The sequence below is a fragment of the Lissotriton vulgaris genome, unplaced genomic scaffold, assembly GCF_964263255.1.
Source record: "Lissotriton vulgaris unplaced genomic scaffold, aLisVul1.2 SCAFFOLD_959, whole genome shotgun sequence".
Taxonomy (NCBI): Eukaryota; Metazoa; Chordata; class Amphibia; order Caudata; family Salamandridae; genus Lissotriton; species Lissotriton vulgaris.
Window position 1 is genome coordinate 450,226 of NW_028250762.1, and position 17,977 is coordinate 468,202.

Genomic DNA, 17,977 nt, shown 5'->3' on the forward strand with positions numbered 1-17,977 from the left:
ATATCTACATGCAAACATTGACAGCCAAAAATGTGTTAATTTTGAGGCGTAAAAACTATTAATAAGATTTTTTGTGCAGCATTTCTCTGAGTTTTGTGGCTACTGGCAAAGAAGCCATATCGCTAACCAAAGGCAGGAAGGATACAACACTTTACTTCCTGAATGGAGAGAAAGATGGGAGAGCTGAGCACCCATACTTCTTTAAGAGAGACAGGAATCCCATTTTCTCAAGTGTTTATCCCACATTACCAAGCAATAGTCCATCTTTGTGGTACATGAACTTAAAGCTCTTCATGGTCAGTGAAGATAACTACTTTAAACCCGGCTCCACATACAAAGATCTTGGACAATTATATTCTGAGCCCTACTGATGGCTGACATGCGTACCCTCAACAGAGCTTCCCAATGGTGCAAGAGAGATCTACCAAACATGCTCACTACGCTTCACTCACAGTACATGACCTACCATTGCTGCGTGCATGGAGTGTTTGTCTGCATCACTGTAAACCGCTACCGACTGTACGCCCATCTTCTTGGCTGTCCTCATCACTCGGCAGGCAATTTCCCCTCTGTTTGCAATGAGGACCTTTTCGATTTTGCTTCTTCCTATTTTAAGAGTAAGTCATAAAAACATCAGTTTGAATAAAATGTGATTTTAAATTTGTCCAGCTTCAGGTCAATACCTCACTTACATATAATCAGTTTTCAGTTTCAGTTTTTAACGTCTTAATTTCGAAGTTTTCTTCATAAAAGACAAGCAAATAAAATATATACAGAAGTACAACACATAAGTACAGATCTTTAAAAATACAATATAGATATTCACATATCCATTTAAAAAATCGATTAAATAACATAGAAAGACGTTTTTCCCTGTTAATGGAAATATAAAAAGATCATTCAGTTAGTTCTAAGTTTTAGTATTTCTCGTTTATCATTTGTCACCTTGTAAACACCTGGCTCTGATGGTCCAAGCCCATCCAAGATATTTTGCCATACCTATGGCCAACCATTCTGCTGTATTAAATCTAAGGATTGTCAAAGCTTCTTCACACAGTCGTGTGTTGACCCTTCTGCATATGGGTTTTAGCCATTTACGGCGCGGTGCGCAATATGCTGGGCAAGCAAAAAGAAAATGGCCTAGAGATTCCCTCTGCTCTCTACACCAGGGACAGTACAAAGACGGTAAGTTGTGCCACTTATTTGTAAATTCCCTTAATGGCAATGTCCCAACTCGAAATTGATGGTACAATTTCCTATCAGTACTTTTTGTAATGGTGTCCCAATAGGTCTCAATGTGTGAAACCACTTTGTAAATCAGGAAAGTACCTGTCAAATTAGGTTTCTGTGAGAGTGAGACCAAATCTTCTTTTACTGTGGCCCAGAATAAAAGTTTAAATTCTTTTTTGGACGGGAAAATATAATTTCCCGGCTCTGTCCACTGCATGTGGAGACCCATTCTAAAAAGTGTAGTTTTATAGATTTGAACCAGGATATATTTCCTGCCCCTTGTATTGATCTTACATCTAGAATCTCGTTGGCAAACATAGATAGTTCCGGAGTGGACCACATACGTCTCCATAAAGCAACCATCCTATATTGGGCATGATGTTTAATAGATTGACAGTCCATATCTAGCGCAAGGGGAAGTGATGGTGTCGATAGCGGGAGATTAACCAAACTACGAAGAAACTTATTCTGGATTTTATCCAGAACATCTAGATCTACGTTACCCCATATGTCTGAACCATAGAGTATGGCAGAGCTAATTTTTGCATTATAGATTTTTAGCGCCGGCAAAACTCTTTTTGTCTGGGAGCAACGCTGTTCTTTCACAAGACACCCCGATAAACTTGCAAATTTCAGACAGAGTGCTTCGATCTGTTCCTTCCAACGTAGCCTATAGTCAATTACTACCCCTAAGTACGTCATTACCTCTACTTGTTCCAAAGTAGCCCCATTCATGGTTACATGACCCCTCAATGGTTTGTTCTTGGTCAGAACCATAAATTTTGTTTTAGAAACGTTAATTTCGAGGTCATTTAGACTACAAAAGTCCACAAACTTATTTATTGCTGTCTGGAGACCCACCTGCGTTTTTGCCAAGATTAAGGTGTCATCAGCAAAAATTAAAAGGGGAAATCTAGTCCCACCCAAGACTGGCGCATCTGTCGGTGTAGCTGAGAGAAACTGGACTACTTGATTAATGAAGAGTAAGAATAGGGTTAGTGCCAGGACACACCCCTGCCTCACTCCTCTGGTCACTGGGAAGGATTCTGTCACCTGACCATGGCTGCCCCATCTTACTCTGGCAAAGTTTTGTTCATGTAGCCTGATGGTAAACTCGAGTAGGTCAGATGGTATTCCCATTCTCCTTAGCGCTGCCCACATTTTTACTCTCGGGACCATGTCGAACGCAGATTTGAGATCCACGAACGCTGCGTATATTGTGCCTCCGCCTAAAAACACAGTCTTCCAATAGATCATAACAAATCTGAGCACTTGGTCGACTGTGCTTATATTAGCCCTAAAGCCAGCCTGCAGTGGGGACAGGATATTTTCTTCAGTCATCCATGACTGAATTCTGCCCAACAACATTCTTGCAATTACCTTCTGCAGAGCGTCAATAAGGCTAATAGGGCGGTAATTTCCCGCATTAGTCTTGTCACCTTTTTTATACACAGGTAGGATCTCGGCCCCTTTCCAAGAATCTGGAATTCTAGCGCCTTTAGCAATAGCATTAACTAGAATGATGAGCTTTATTCCCCTTATCCCCATTACTCGGATGGTTTTTCTGGGAGTATGTCGGATCTAACCCCGTGGGGCAGTAGATGATTTAGTCTTTTTTGTTGTGGCTATATTTTCTCTTATTAGAGAATCCAAGATATCCATCTTATCATTTAATAGCCTAGTCCGTTCAAATAGGGGCAGGAGAAGAGGTTTAATCAATAGTTCTATTTTATCCAAGAGAATGTCTTCTACATCGTTTCATATACTTTTATTTTTTACTGGGGGATTGTGTTGGGCTGAAGAAGTAGTCAGCAAAGGAGAAGTATTATTGTTTCTCAGAACCTTTTTATTGCCCCCCTTCTGAGTCGAGTCTACCCTTTTCCTTTTGCTAGGTTTGTGTGCAGCGCGTGCACTCTAGATTTGGAGATAGTGTATTTTGCTCGGGGCTTGGAATAATATTGGGGGAGTCTGAAAGTCTAGTTTCAATGTTAAGTAGATTATGGTATAAGGAACTGCCTTCCGAAATAGAATCTTGGGCAATATCAATAACATCCCCCTCTAGCTCCAAATTTTGGCTGGTGGGTACGATTTCTACTTCTATGTCATTGTTAGCGTTGGTAGAAATGCCAGTCAGTTGTGTTAGGGGAACCGGGGCAACAACCTCACAGATTTTTTCCTAATAAAGAACGCTTACCCGTGACCAGGTCAAGTGATAAGCGTTTTTCTACAAGTGCAATTTCTTTTTCCAAAATCACAGTGGTACGTTTAAAAAATTGGTCAATAGTACCTGTAAATACTCCATTAGTAGTGGATACTTGAACCTGCCATTCCTTGCCTGAACGTAAGGGCATTTTGGTAAAATATTCTAAACTACCCTTCTAGCAAACCTGAGTTAAAAGGACAACAAACAGAATATAAACAACAATCAACCTAAACCTAATACCAGTAACATAAATATACATACAGTATAAGGATACTAAATGAAGGGGGGGGTGGCCCGACCCGACCTCTGCCGGCCCCGGACGGCCACAGACGGCCCCGCCCTTGTCCCGGGCTTCTCCCGGTCGCTCCCGCGCTGCGGGACTGGGGTAATACAATTATAGGTTCTAAGAAGGTTGGGGAGGAGCAGGCAGGGAGAGCGGCCCAGGTGCTGTTAATCCTGGCTGGCGGGCACTCCTGGGACTCGTAGTCCACACCCGCTACACGCTCGCAGCCCTGTCAGCTTCCTATGTCACCCACAAACCAGGTCTCGGGCAAAGTCTGTATAAAGCACACAATACCCCCCACGAAGCGGTACCCGCGAAGCGGGTTCCGCGAGGGGTTGATGCAGCACAAGTTTGGCTCAAGTGAAGGTCACGGGCACAGGGATCCAGCGGTGATTTCTCAAGTTGTCAGCAAAGCGTCCCAAGTATTTGCTGGAGGCTGGCGCTTACATCCACGAAGGGCGGGAGGAGCAGGCAGGGAGAGCGGCCCAGGTGCTGTTAATCCTGGCTGGCGGGCGCTCCTGGGACTCGTAGTCCACACCCGCTACACGCTCGCAGCCCTGTCAGCTTCCTATGTCACCCACAAACCAGGTCTCGGGCAAAGTCTGTATAAAGCACACAATACCCCCCACGAAGCGGTACCCGCGAGGGGTTGATGCAGCACAAGTTTGGCTCAAGTGAAGGTCACGGGCACAGGGATCCAGCGGTGATTTCTCAAGTTGTCAGCAAAGCGTCCCCACTGACATATAATCTAAACTTTAGATGTAAAGAGTCTTAACAACATATACTTTGGCTGAAAGGTTTACCAATGCAATCTATATAAACATGAGGACAGCACAAGATGAAATACACGAGTAAGTGCTCAGTACCTGTGGTCGATGCGTAGCTCACCGATTTCTTTCCCCAAATACATTTCCTAAAATAGATAATTGAAAACATCACATATTTCTTAAACATATGAACAGCAACCAAAATCACATCACATAGATCCAGGATTCAAAGCAGTGCAATAGCATTTGAGCTTTTAATTGGTAAAAAAACTAGAAAAAGAAGCAAATCACTCTACCACTAAACATTTTGTACATTCATAAAGTTTCAAAGTATTTTGGGTCTCAGATATAAAAAGTTTCAGCAGCTTGTTGACCAGACCTATTGTTTCCAATATACATAAGGACGGCTTTGCTTACCTTTGCTCATGCCTGGTTGGCTTTGATGTCTATCTCAGTTTTTCCCCTCCTGGTTTGATGGCTTTCTACCCTATTGCACTTGTCCAATTAGGACATTTAGGTCTCACAGTGTTCTAGTTGGTTAACTTGTATCCTTCCTCTGCTGATATTGTTCGTATTCAGGGAGCTTCTTTTTTATTTTACTTTAAGTGCTCCATGTGAGTGCATGTGATTTCTTGATCGCTCTCTCTCTCTCTCTGTGCTGCTCAACCCTTCACTCTGGCCCTGTCCCCCTCACTCTCTGTGTTGCCCCCACACCTCTCCCCAGATAGTCTTCTTTTTCCATGTTGTTTCTCACGCCACACCTACAGCTTGCATTTTCCTCCAATCTCCCAGGGCTTGAAAGCAACAGGTGCCTATATTATCATTACACAAGCCTATTCATTGTCAATCCAAGGAAAGGCAGCAGTGTCTATTATGAAACAAGCATTTGCAATGCAATAGGTCTCGCATTTACGCAAGTTGCGCTATTGGCATTGTAAATGACAATGCCTTTTATTTAGGTTTTGGATTTTAAAACATAAATAAAAGGCATCGTCATTTATGATGCCAATAGCTTAAACTTGCGTAAACTCGAGACCTACGGCCAAATAAGACCGCAGGAGGACGCACGGAACACACAAACAGGAAAACGGAAAGACACATGCACGCAATAATGACAACAAGTACATGCTCAGAAGGGCACAGGCACAGATAAGCACAAAATCTGTCACAGCCATCGATAGTCACAGGCGCGCACACAAACACACATGAAGTCAATAACTAATCAATAATTTGTCAATAATAAATACTGAGCGCCGACAAGGACCAGCACACAAACACAGTCATAGTCACAGACGCACACACAAATACAAGGGACGTCAATAATGACAAATACTGCGGCTCCACAAGTACACACAAACACCTAGCCATGATAATATAGACCCACACACACAAAGTTAATAATAACAAATACTATGCACTGACAAGGACACACACAAACACAGTCATAGGCACCCATAGTCACAGACGCATACACAAACACACACAAAGTCAATAATGACAAATACTACACCCCCACAAGGGCACACAGAAACACACATGAAGTCAACAATGACAAATCCTATGCGCCCACTAGGACACACAGAAAAACAGACATACATGAATTCAATAATGACAAATTCTACGCGCCCATAAGGACATACAAACACAGCCATGGTAATCATATACGCATACACAAATACAAACCTACAAGATGTAATTAATGACAAATACTACACGCTCACATGGGCATGCACAAACACAAACTAAGTCAATAACGGCAAATACTATGAGCTCACAAGTGCACACACAAACACAGCCACTTAGTTCCCGATAGTCACAGACGCACACGTGACGTCAATAATGACAAATGCTGCGGGTCGACAAGGGAACACATAAACAGACATCAAAAAAGAGAAGGTCAGCGAAGCACTCCCCAATTCAAACTATGATAGTTCTTGACAATCACAAAAGTATGCAATCAACTGTCTATTATTCCATCAATCAAATTAAAACGACTAGGCGGGCGCAGGTTTGCCTATTTGGCCCCCAGGCTCTGGAACTCATTCCCACTCTCAATCAGGAACTGTGACAGTCTTATGGGATTCAGAAAGGTCTTAAAAACCTGGCTTTTTGGACAAACTGTTTAAACCGGATCCTTGTAGCGGCTAATGTAGTAACAGCGCCAAGAGACCTATGGTGTAAGTGAGCTTAATAAATCCATCTTAACATAACATAACTATGTTATACATATGCAAAAAAGCAATCAAAGACATAAAACAATCCCAAATTTCATCAGGGCAAGATTGGCAAATCACGATGTTATGGATATGTAATTTTCTTTATTCTTTGTTAATAATAGACGTGAAAATGCAGCCAACACGTGTTTCGTCCGTTTACAATTAGTACTATGGACTTTCTCAAGGCAATAAGGCCGTCCAAAATATCATCAAAGGTCACGTAATGGTAGGAACTCCTAAGCGCAGTGTGTTAGGAACTAAATCTTGAAAAAGTATATTTAGAGCTGAGGTAATCGAGCCCTCTGCACAAATAAATCGATGGTTATACACAATCCATATTAACATGGCCCCCAATGACAAGCAAAATTGTTTTGTAGCGTGACCCGTGCAGTAGAAGTTACTTAATCACGGTCAGAATACGATCCATAACAAACAGACATGAAGTCAATAAAGAACAAGCATTTACAATGCAATAGGTCTCGCAGCATTAAAGTTTGAGTTATTGGCATTGTGTATGACAATGCGTTGCATAACTTTCTTAGCAAACTTTGAATTGGTGAGCAGTCAGAGTGTGTGCAAGAGTATGCTGTTCTTGAAAGCAGTATGCTACAGAGTGCAGGAATTTGGATGACCTGAGCAATGTGGATGATGCACCTCACGCACGGGGCTGGTGCAGTTATTATTCACACAGCTCTGATGATGCACCTCACGCACAGGCTCACAGTTGTTATTCACACAGCTCTGATGATGCACCTCATGCACGGGGCTGACACAGTTTTTATTTACACAGCTCTGATGATGCACCTCAGGCACGGGCTCACAGCTGTTATTATTCACACAGCTCAGATGATGCACCTCAGGCACGGGCTTACAGTTATTATTCACACAGCTCTGATGATGCACCTCATGCACGGGGCTCAGCTGTTATTATTCACACAGCTCTGATGATGCACCTCACGCACGGGACTGACGCAGTTATTATTCACACAGCTCTGATGATGCACCTCAGGCACGTGTTTATAGCTGTTATTATTCACACTGCTCTGATGATGCACCTCACACACGGGGCTGACGGAGTTATTATTCACACAGCTCTGATGATGCACCTCAGGCACGGGTTCATAGCTGTTATTATTCACACAGCTCTGATGATGCACCTCCGGCACGGGTTCACAGCTGCTATTATTCACACAGCTCTGATGATGCACCTCACGCACGGGCTCACAGCTGCTATTATTCACACAGCTCTGATGATGCACCTCACGCACGGGCTCACAGCTGTTATTATTCACACAGCTCTGATGATGCACCTCCTGCACGGGCACACCATTCAAAAGTTTTGAAAACAAACCAAACATGCATTAAAGCCATCCTTTAAAACAATGTTAATCAAAGCAATGCCACCTTTAAGATTAATTCAGGAACTCCTGTCATTGGAAATCATGTCTCTAATCTCAGAGGGACATCCTACACTTGGTTTCTGAATAAAATGTCACTTTCTGCATTCAGTATTTGCTTTCCAAATAAAATGCTTACAAAGGCAGAGGCATAATATTTAACTTAAATCCCTGTGTGTTGCGATCCGACAATCAGTGTGGAGGTCCCCTGACATATACATATAATCTGCTGAACTTTACTTTACCGTGATAAGATACGAAAGCAGAGCGACAGAGCTGCTGAACAGGAGAGCGAGCCCTTCTTAAAATGGCCAATGACTGCAATATGTGCGCGCGCACTCGAAAACGAAACCTAGCGTGGGGGCGGGACTTCCGTCTTGTGCGCGAAGCCGCGCCCACGGAGTTCCTGGTCCGAGGATCAGTGGTGACGCGGGGCTCCCATGCCTGAGGGAGAGCCCCGCGGAGGCGACAGAACACCGGATTGGCGGTATGTGGGCCTTGGGGGGCGCTCGTGTGTGTGTGCGCGCGCGCGTGTTTGTGTGTATGTGTGTGACGGCGGGGGTGTCTCTGTATGTGTGCGTGTATGTGCGCTCCAGTGTGTGTGTCTCTGTGTGCGACGGCGGGGGGGGGGGGGAATGTCCTGTGTGTGTCTGTGTGCGACGGCGGGGGGCGACAAGGGGGGGGGGGGGGGGGAGTGTCTCTGTGTGCGTGCGTGTATGTGCGCTCGTGTGCGCATGCGTGCAGGGAGGTGCACGTGCCAGTTTGAAATCGCCTCCAAGGCGATGCGCGCGGCCAGGATTGTCTCCTGGAAAGCAGACACGGCAACAATAGGTTCTCGGCGAGAACGCGCTTCCGCGCGCTTAGCCGAGACCTAAAAAATGCGTGTCCACAAGGGAACACACAAACAAAGTCAATAACGACAGGTGCTACAGGGTCACAGACACATAGGCATAGCCAACGATAATCATAGACGTACACACAAACAGAAACACGCATGCAGTCAATAATGACAAATACTACGGGCCCACAAGGGCACACACAGCCACATACACACATTAATGACAAATTCAATGCGTTCACATGGGTATAAAGGGACAGGAACACACAACACAAAAATCCATAGTCATCGATAATCAGCCGCACACTCGGTAATAGATAAATGCACACTCAAAAGTACATAGACACAGAACGCTGCTCTCACAAACACACAAAGGGGCACAGAACCTGAACACATGCCACTATTGCACTCACATGAACACTCTTACCCCATACATGCATATCATCATAGTAATGTACCCATTGCAGAATCTCGAACCCCATCAGAAAACAAAGACATACAATAGAAACAAAGAACAAACATACATATAAACGTCCACACATGCCTACACACCTATGGCGATGCACGCAACCCACAGAATTATGAAACCATGCGTGTACACGTACAAACGGAAAAAAGGGCACAAACACTTGTGCACATACATGCCAGCTAAACTCACAAATCGCAGGCGCCCGCACACATGGTGATGGAGGGGTAAACAAATATTGGCTCACCCAAACACACGTACACAGGCATTATCACACACAAACACGGATACAGAGCCATGCTCACGCTCAAACACGGATACACAGGCAAGCTCACGCACAAACATGGATATACACTCATGACCACAAATGTACGGATTCACTAGCATACTCGCGCACAAACATGGTCACAGGCATGCTCACGAGTAAACACGAATATGTAGGCATGATCGCAATCAAACACGGGTACGCAGGCAAGCTCAAGCACGCCTTTCATAGGCAGACAGCAACCCGTTTAATGTCACACACAGGCATTTCGATTAATGACTGATTTCCTAAGATTGGCCTTGCCTTTGCAAACATTTGAAGGTGCGAGAGTTATCATCAATACATGAAAAACGCTGTGAATTGAAGGCAAGCAAAAGTACCTTAAAAATCTGCATAACGAAAACTATATAAACTCCACACATATTTAATGAATGAAAATGAAGTGCTGCAGTTTGGGAAAGTGAAAGCGGTAAGAAGATTTAAAAGGTTGCAAAAAAAAAAAAAAAGTTAGTGGCCGTGACGTATAAAAAAGGAAACACCATGAAAATTGAAGAAGCCACGTACAATAGAACACTAGGCAGAACTGTAGCATGAGTCGACCGGATACAATGCCTGGTGTTGGGAAAGCGAAAGCGCTCTAAAGATCTAAAAGGCATAAACCCAAAATGAAGTGTAGCAGCTCGGAAAGTAAAATATAAATAAAGTGAGAGCGGTGTCCCTAGCGGGTGCCGCGCTCATTAAAGTAATTAAAAAGCATACAATTTAGAAATACAAGCTGTCGCCATTGCTCGAATAAAGAAACAAAAAAAGTGCTCACCGAGTAAAGTAGGAGACCGTGTCATTGAACATTGCCCCAAAACGTATGTGGCTGTGAATGCAGGTCCGCGGACAGCTGAGCGCACCTAGTGGGCCGTGACACGGGAATACGTTGAGGTGGAAGCGCTGCTCCAGGACATCGGCAGCTGACCTGCTGCACTGCCAGAAAACTTGGCTGCACACGCAGGACACAGCAGTGAGTGTGCGGCAGCCTGGGCAGGCTGTGGGCATGAGGGTGGACCGTGTTACGAGACTGCCTGAATATCCTGTGTTGCGCTGATGCCATGCGCGAACAGAATCTCCAGTCAGGGTGGGCGGGGCCTAAAGGAGACAGGGTGGACACAAACCCCGCTGGACACAAACCCCGCTTCCAAAGAACACAGACAGAAAATCAAGGACTATAGACCTCGCCAAGGCGAGCAGCGCATGCGCTGCAATGCAGGCGAGACCTAAAAAGCACTCCCTTCCCGTTGCTGCCTCAAACCAATGTTAACGAGAATACAATCAGTTGTATGTTTACGTGAGCATTCAACAAGATGTGTACTACTGGTGGCCTCTAGCAGCATATTCTCAGGGACAACAGTGGTCTTAGCTCAATACTATTTAGGATGACACACACAAAACGTAAGTGTGGGTTTTAATTAAAGAACAGTTTCGCATGGGGCATTGGAAGCACACTTTATTAGGATTACTAAGAGATGGAAACAGGGACTGTGGATGACTACATACTTTTTTTAAGCATTTGATATTTTGGTGTAGCAGGGGTCTACCACCTCATAGGACCAGCCAAGTTTTTTAATAGAGACAGTTGGATGCAGTGAACAGAATGTCATCTGATCAGCATTTCCAAGGCCCGTTCCTATCATTTGTATGATGTGGGGTCTGGGGGTGACAGCACCATAGAATCTAGGACGTAACAGGTAGGAGAGATGGAAACATGTCATGGTGAAGGCCCGAAAAAGCACAAAGCATAGTGTTTTTTTTTGTTGCATGTTTACATCACACATTTACATTTTGAGGAACATTAGAGCGACTTTCCCAAAGTCACATGGGTGGCTGGTTAGGCTTATTGTGTCTCCTGGACAAACTGAAATACCTGCCCCGTTGCCTTTTCAAATAGGAGTCCCTTGCATTCTTTTTTTGCGCTTCCTACTGACTTTTTATACATTACTGTTTACAGTAAACTGAGAATTGTCGCCATGGGTCATGATGCATTCACTTGCACATGTTCACGAGTACAGATGCACCACAACGAACTGCAACCATCCCCGAATTAGATTTCTCTAGGAAACACATTGCGATATTGCCAGCCATGCATGAATGAGTTGTCATGTATGTGTTTACAGGAGTTCTGCAAAAAGCATTGACAAAACCAATAGCTCTGGATTTTAAATCAGAGCTCTATTGGCATAGCCAATGCTTGATAATTTTATAATTTGTTTTAAAAAACCAAACAAAAGTCCTTGAAATGTCTCGATTGCAGATAGTTCTTCTTGCCTTTATCCTACAAACTAAACAATCATTAGCATAGCCAAAAGGTCCGGCCTTTTGGGATCTTATAAGTGTTTAGCCATGCAGCACATTATCCTGGGTGCTGCGCCACCAGGGATTGAAGGGCTATAAAAATTGTATATTGCATAATATATTTATTTAAGGTATTTAAAAAAAATAGGAAAATTGTGCCAAAATATTGCATAATCCAGCCCACATTTCCAAAAGTAGGTGTACATCAAAAAATGTAAATGTAAATGTAAATGTGTAGGCATTTATATAGCGCACTGCTACCCGTAGGCGTCCTGGCGCTTCGACCGCTGCGAAACCCTTCCTGGCTTCCCTGAGAGATGGTCCCTTAATGGGTATCTCCAGGGTGAGACCAGGCATCCCCGGCGGTCTGGGGGGCCGTTAGTGAAGATTAGGCAAGCTAATGCCCAGAGTTGCCGAGTGTGATCGCTGATCAAAGTGGGCACCGAGGCGAGAGAATTATCGAGTCCGCTGACCCTGGTCCAGAAACCTGCCGCACCGGGAATCGAACCCTGGTCCCGGGCCGTCCTCTGCTCTCGGGTCTGCCGCCTCTAACCAGTGAGCCACACTACTTCACTTCTTACTAACACTTAATAACACTTCTTGAAACCCTGGTGGAAAAAAACAGTAAACAATCTTTAGTTTGCTGAATTCTGCTCTGTCAGTTTGGGGAGTCCTGGTTGTAGCCTTTACTGTGACATGTAGAAGTTTGGATTTCCCCTTATGCTGATGGTGTCTGTACAAACACTGCAGGGCTACCTGCAGTACCAATTTTAAAGAGCATGTGGCGTTAAGAGCGCCTTTTTTTAGCGATTTCGCAAAATTCCTTATTTGCAAATTGCGAATTCGCAAATAAGGAATAATTTCCTATTCATTTCTATGGGCCAGGAGGCCCATAGGAATGAATGTGAAGTTATTCTCAATTTGCGATTCGCAATTTGCTAATCACAAATTGAGAATTATTTCAAGGGTGCAAGGGTGTCTTAAGGACACCCTGCTGCACCCCTGAAATTTACATGTGTGCGCACATACATGCCCTAAGGGCATGTATGAGCGCCACATGGCACCTTCACAAATGCCAAAAAGTGCATTTGTAAAAGAAATCGTAAGTTGGTGGTAATTTGCGACTTCTTAGTGTAAATTCGCGAAACCTGAATGCTTCATGCATAGCATTTAAGGAATCGCAATTTGCGATTCCTTAAATGCTGATGCAAAATTAAGGAATCGCAAATTTTGCGATTCCTTAAGTTTGCGATACGATTTCAATGATACATCGCATTTTACGATTTTTTTGTTGCAAACGCTGCTATTTTGCGATTCGCAGTGTTTGCAACAAAAAAAAGGTTTGATACATCTGCTCCCAAATGCGGATTTTGTGCACGATTGTCCGCAGACGCCCAACAATCGGGGCTGCTTGGTTTGTTTTAATTACCAGCACAGAATGCCACCAATCAGCAGCAGGGACGTGGTCGGACAGGGGTGCCCTCGCAGTAGTGTAAACACTGCTGTACGTAGTTGCCTGATGGTGGCTCAGACTCGCAGCTAGTTGCAGAGTTTTCCCCAGAGCTTTAAGTGGGATGAAAAAACTGGGGAGGGTCTCTCAAAGGTGCGTGGTCAATGTAATTAAGGGCGTGGCTTTAAAACAGTAAACTAAAAATCTGTGCTGAGCATAGTGTGCCGCCAGACTTGTATTTTGCGGTTTCTGTCATTGTATCCAGATATATGATACAACAAGTAACATCATCTCTACAATAAGTCAGGACTATTGGCTTTGTCAATAGTTGTTAGTTTCATAAGATAAATATGCAGCAATTGTGCCTTGTATATAATATTGAAAAAGCTTCCACTTAAAGCCCTGGTGACACCACAACAATGTTGCTGCTCCTGAGTTTCAAAAAGTGAAGGGAAATCCAGAGAGAAAATTGCTCTCTTTAACCGCATCGCTGCTGCGGTGATTTTTCCCCTGTGCGGCATTTTTTAAAATACCGCGTTACATGACTAGCTCAGCTCGTCATCAGCACACGCCACCCGTGGCTGATGACGAGCTGAGCTCGTCATCAGCATCAAAGGGGTTAAAGGATTCACCTTCCCCTACAATGCTCCCCTGGCATGAAGTCATGCCATAACTTCTCCACTAGTGAGAAGTGAGCAGTGGGAGCAGCGCACACCCATGTGCCTGCGGTCACTGCAATCTGGAAAAAAATGGATGCCTGTGCCAGGCCACAAAACAGAGCCCGATAGAGACCAGTTTCGAACCCTCCTTTAAAAAACTGCCGTTGCTCTTACCCGGTGAGACTCGGCCCACTTAAAGCCCTGGTATTCCCTCTTTTCAGACTGTTTCCTGCCTCTGGTGCTGCTGAAGCTTCCGAATTCTTTCCCTGGGTTGCGAACTCCCATGAACCGGAAGGTGGGAAGTTGTATTCTCTGACGATATGATGAGGTTGATAAACTTTTTTCGTGGAATTGAAAGGCATCTGGGTATTTTTAGAGCGCCTGGTTGCTGCTACCACACAGTTTTGCAGGCAGACTTTGCGCGCGCTGTGCATTTCTTGTCAGGAAAGCTGCCCATTGAAATGAAGAGGGCCTTGTGTGAGTTTACGCGTTCAGGAAGCCCAGGATGGGGAGCTGGGGGCTACCTTTGATCTCTTGGAAATGCATCCGAGTACGTTTACAGCGCCACGGCTGCTGCTGTCACACAGCGTTGCAGGCAGGCTTGGAGCTCACTGTCCCCTGGCGGGCCGCCTTTGATCTCTTGGTAATGAAATGAAGATCTAAGCTGCCATCACCACTAGAGACACTAAATAAACAAGCAAAGCAAATGAAGCGGCCACAAACCTTTTATCAAGCCAGCGCACAAAGTAAACAAAATACGAACACTGCTCACTACAGAGGCAGGCAACCAATAAAAAGAGTGCTCACAGAGTATAAATAACAGAAAGAGTAAGAGGACATGTAACAGGGGCAGTCCTCATGGGAGGTTCCAAAAGTCCAAAAGTAGGGACTATTAACCCATTTCATTCTGAGCACGAACGTTTCCGTTCTCAGCCACAGTGGTAGTGTGCTGAGGACGAAACAATTCAGCCCTCTGCACACAATTAGGAAATCTCTCTGCTAATTACAGTAGATAAGTTTACTTTTTTCAGCCTTGGGAGCTGGGGAAGAGCTTCCAGCCGCCTAACTGTATCAAACTGTAGTTACTAGAGTTGGCCAGTCAATCGTCTGGCTTACAGACTTGCCGGTACCAAGAAACACTGCAAGCCGCTTTATACCTTACCGAGCTCGAGGTAAGCCACATAGCACCACTGTCACTTCCACGGCCATACCCACAGCTTGCCGGCAGGGGCGCTGTGGGACTGACGCTCTCTCCTCTCTGCCCGCTTCCGACTCTATGGTGAAGGAAGAGTGACTGACAGCACGCGCGGGAAAACTGCGAGCAGTCAAACTCTACACTCAGCGCCCCAGCCTCCACCACTAGCACTTTCCAGCGGTGCCCTACCTCTCTGGCAAGTAAGTGGTGAACCGATCGCTGACGTTCCGGATAGGCATCCAGCGCCTGCGGGGAATCTCGGGTACTGGCTGCACGGGGCTGATGAAGCGAATAACTCAAGTGATGATCCGCCTGACCCCCCGGCACTGCAGGGTCAGCCGACCACAGCAGTGTTTCCGGCGTACACCAGAGGGTTGATGACCCACCACCATGAGCCTGGGATGTGAAACACTCTACACCCCAGCTGGGGGAAACATCGCTATAAAAGTTGAGCCCCCGGTTTGAAACCTAATTCTAGTAAGAGATCTCTGAAGTACCCAAAGAGCTTCTCCCCAGATAAGTTGTTTCCTTATGGAGGATGCCACCAGCTCTAAGACTGCATTCTCAATGCTATATTCGCCTGTACTGTAAACCCCCGGAAAGGCACAGGGTACCAAACTCTGCTCACTGGTACTTCAGCGTGACTGCCCCATTCAACAACATGCGCGCGCGTCTATCTCGAAAAATAATAAAAAGTGTTGTTAAAAGTGAAAGCGTTTCCCTTGCTGGAGCGAGCAGCACCAGGAGCGATAACTGCTAACACATGGCACCAAAGCTCGCTCCCGCAAGGGAATCGCCAAACGTGCACGCGTTGCCATTGAAAGCAATGCAACGCGTGCACGTTTTTGGTGCGAAAAGTGATTCAATTCCAAAAGGTCTTTTTCCTATGCAGGGCAGGTGCACTGCGTAGGCGAGACCTAAAAATGGACCACCTGTGCCAGGCAACAAAACAGAGCCGGAGAAAGACCCGTTTCGAGGCCTCCTTTAAAAAACTGCAGGCACTCAGACCCAGCCCACTTAAAGCCCTGGTTAAACCTCTGCGTACTTCTCTAAAAGCCAATGACATCATCCAAAAAATGGCCTGCATCGCTCACAAGGCACATCACAAATTCACTCCCCAGTACCTGTTTGCAAAAATTAAGTTATCTGGTGGGTCTAACCCATTATGGGACGATGAACCTCTGGATCCTCTGACATTTAGAAATGAACGATTATAGCTCAATCCTTCTCAGGGTATACAACCCGAGTCTGGAACTCTTTATCTCAGGACTAACGTACAACTACCTCACTGGCAAACTTTATATCCGAGCCAAAAGACTTTCTTTTTGAACAACATTGTATTTAATTTCTCCTCTATTTAAGCTGGTATACATAGAATTTGCAATAACTTCTGCCTTGAAGATTATCTCTCAACCATTTAATATTGCAGATCACGTTCCTGAGCATGGTATATCCTGCATTGCCACTCTTATTTAAGACTTTACTTATTTTTTCCTCTTAAGTAATGTTCTATATCTCATGTACGAGAAAGTTAGCACTTGTCCGCACTATAGAAAACTGAATAAAAATAAACGTGTGTTCCAGCACAAGTGGTAAAGCAGAGCAGTGTGTCACAAATACGTACAGCCAGGGTCAACCACAGTGACTGCCAGTCACAGGATTCCCGGCAGTCGAGCGCACGTACGCCAGAGCTGCTATGCTGGACTACCCTCCCGAAGCCACAAGCACCATGCCCCGGTCTTGGAAGTCACTTACTGATGCTGCTGTAGCCATGCTGTCAGGTTTTGACACTTGCCCCCTTTAAACAGAACGTTGGCGGTCATCTTTATCTGCCATTCAAGCGCAGTCACGTGACTACACCTCCCACAAGGTAATGATAGCCCAGTTCATTTGCAGCCGGCCTTTGTAGGAGTGAATCTGGCGGCCATCTTGTAAAAGAAACATAAACTCTATTTGCACGGCATTTGAGTTTGTGTGATTTAATTTGCCCAATGTTTTGGAATAGTAGCTGTTAAGTAAGTACAAATTTACAGTTTTTACAGATTTTTTTAACATTCAGTTTACAGACATTTAGATCGTATGTTACGAACCTAATCATGTATCTTAATTATTAGGCATAATCGTGATTGATTAAACATATGTGTTTGGCACACGCAGATAGGCTTTTGTTTCACTATCACCACGCTCATATATGTTTGGCACACGCAGATAGGCTTTTGTTTCACTATCACCACGCTTACTTATACTTAATGAAGGGCTGCACTTGTCCTCCGATTTCAAACTAGAGTGTAACATTCCTGTAAATGGTAAGGAAAACAGAGGGGACCATAAGCGCCACGTTGCTAGAATATTTTTTTACAGCATTTGAGATTGAAGCAGGGGTGGAGCAAAACAAGGGGTTTATTTAAGAGTTTTGTTTAGGCAACATTTGATTCAATTTTTTGAGGAAACGTATGTGTTTTAGATAAATGATGGCGTCGTATAGACTGATTCAATGTTTCGTTTTTCTCGGTGATATGCTAGGCAATGACACTAAGGGGCGCCAAAGCGCTGTAGAACAGAGAGGCCAAACGACGAAAGAGAACAGCGGCAATGATAGTAGGTCTGAAAGAAAGGGAAAGGGCGTTGAAGTGGGGGTGCTGTAGTGCTGTAGCCCTCGATTTTGTTA

General features: G+C 44.8%; 1 protein-coding gene across 2 annotated transcripts in view; it reads right to left on the minus strand.

Annotated features, from left to right (window-relative positions):
* Nucleotides 1–17,190, minus strand: part of MCCC1 (methylcrotonyl-CoA carboxylase subunit 1) — an 80,865-nt gene extending 63,675 nt beyond the window's left edge. The window contains exons 1-3 of one of the 2 annotated variants that reach the window (XM_086950649.1): nucleotides 17,065–17,190; nucleotides 4,583–4,629; nucleotides 467–606 (exon numbers count right to left, since the gene is read on the minus strand). In XM_086950649.1, the coding sequence (XP_086806775.1) occupies nucleotides 467–606; nucleotides 4,583–4,629; nucleotides 17,065–17,132 (255 nt within the window). In that variant the 5' untranslated portion in view covers nucleotides 17,133–17,190. Of the gene's footprint in view, nucleotides 1–466; nucleotides 607–4,582; nucleotides 4,630–16,933 lie in introns of both variants that reach the window. The other variant, XM_086950650.1, reaches the window with a different exon arrangement.
* Between the last annotated feature and the right edge of the window lie 787 nt (nucleotides 17,191–17,977).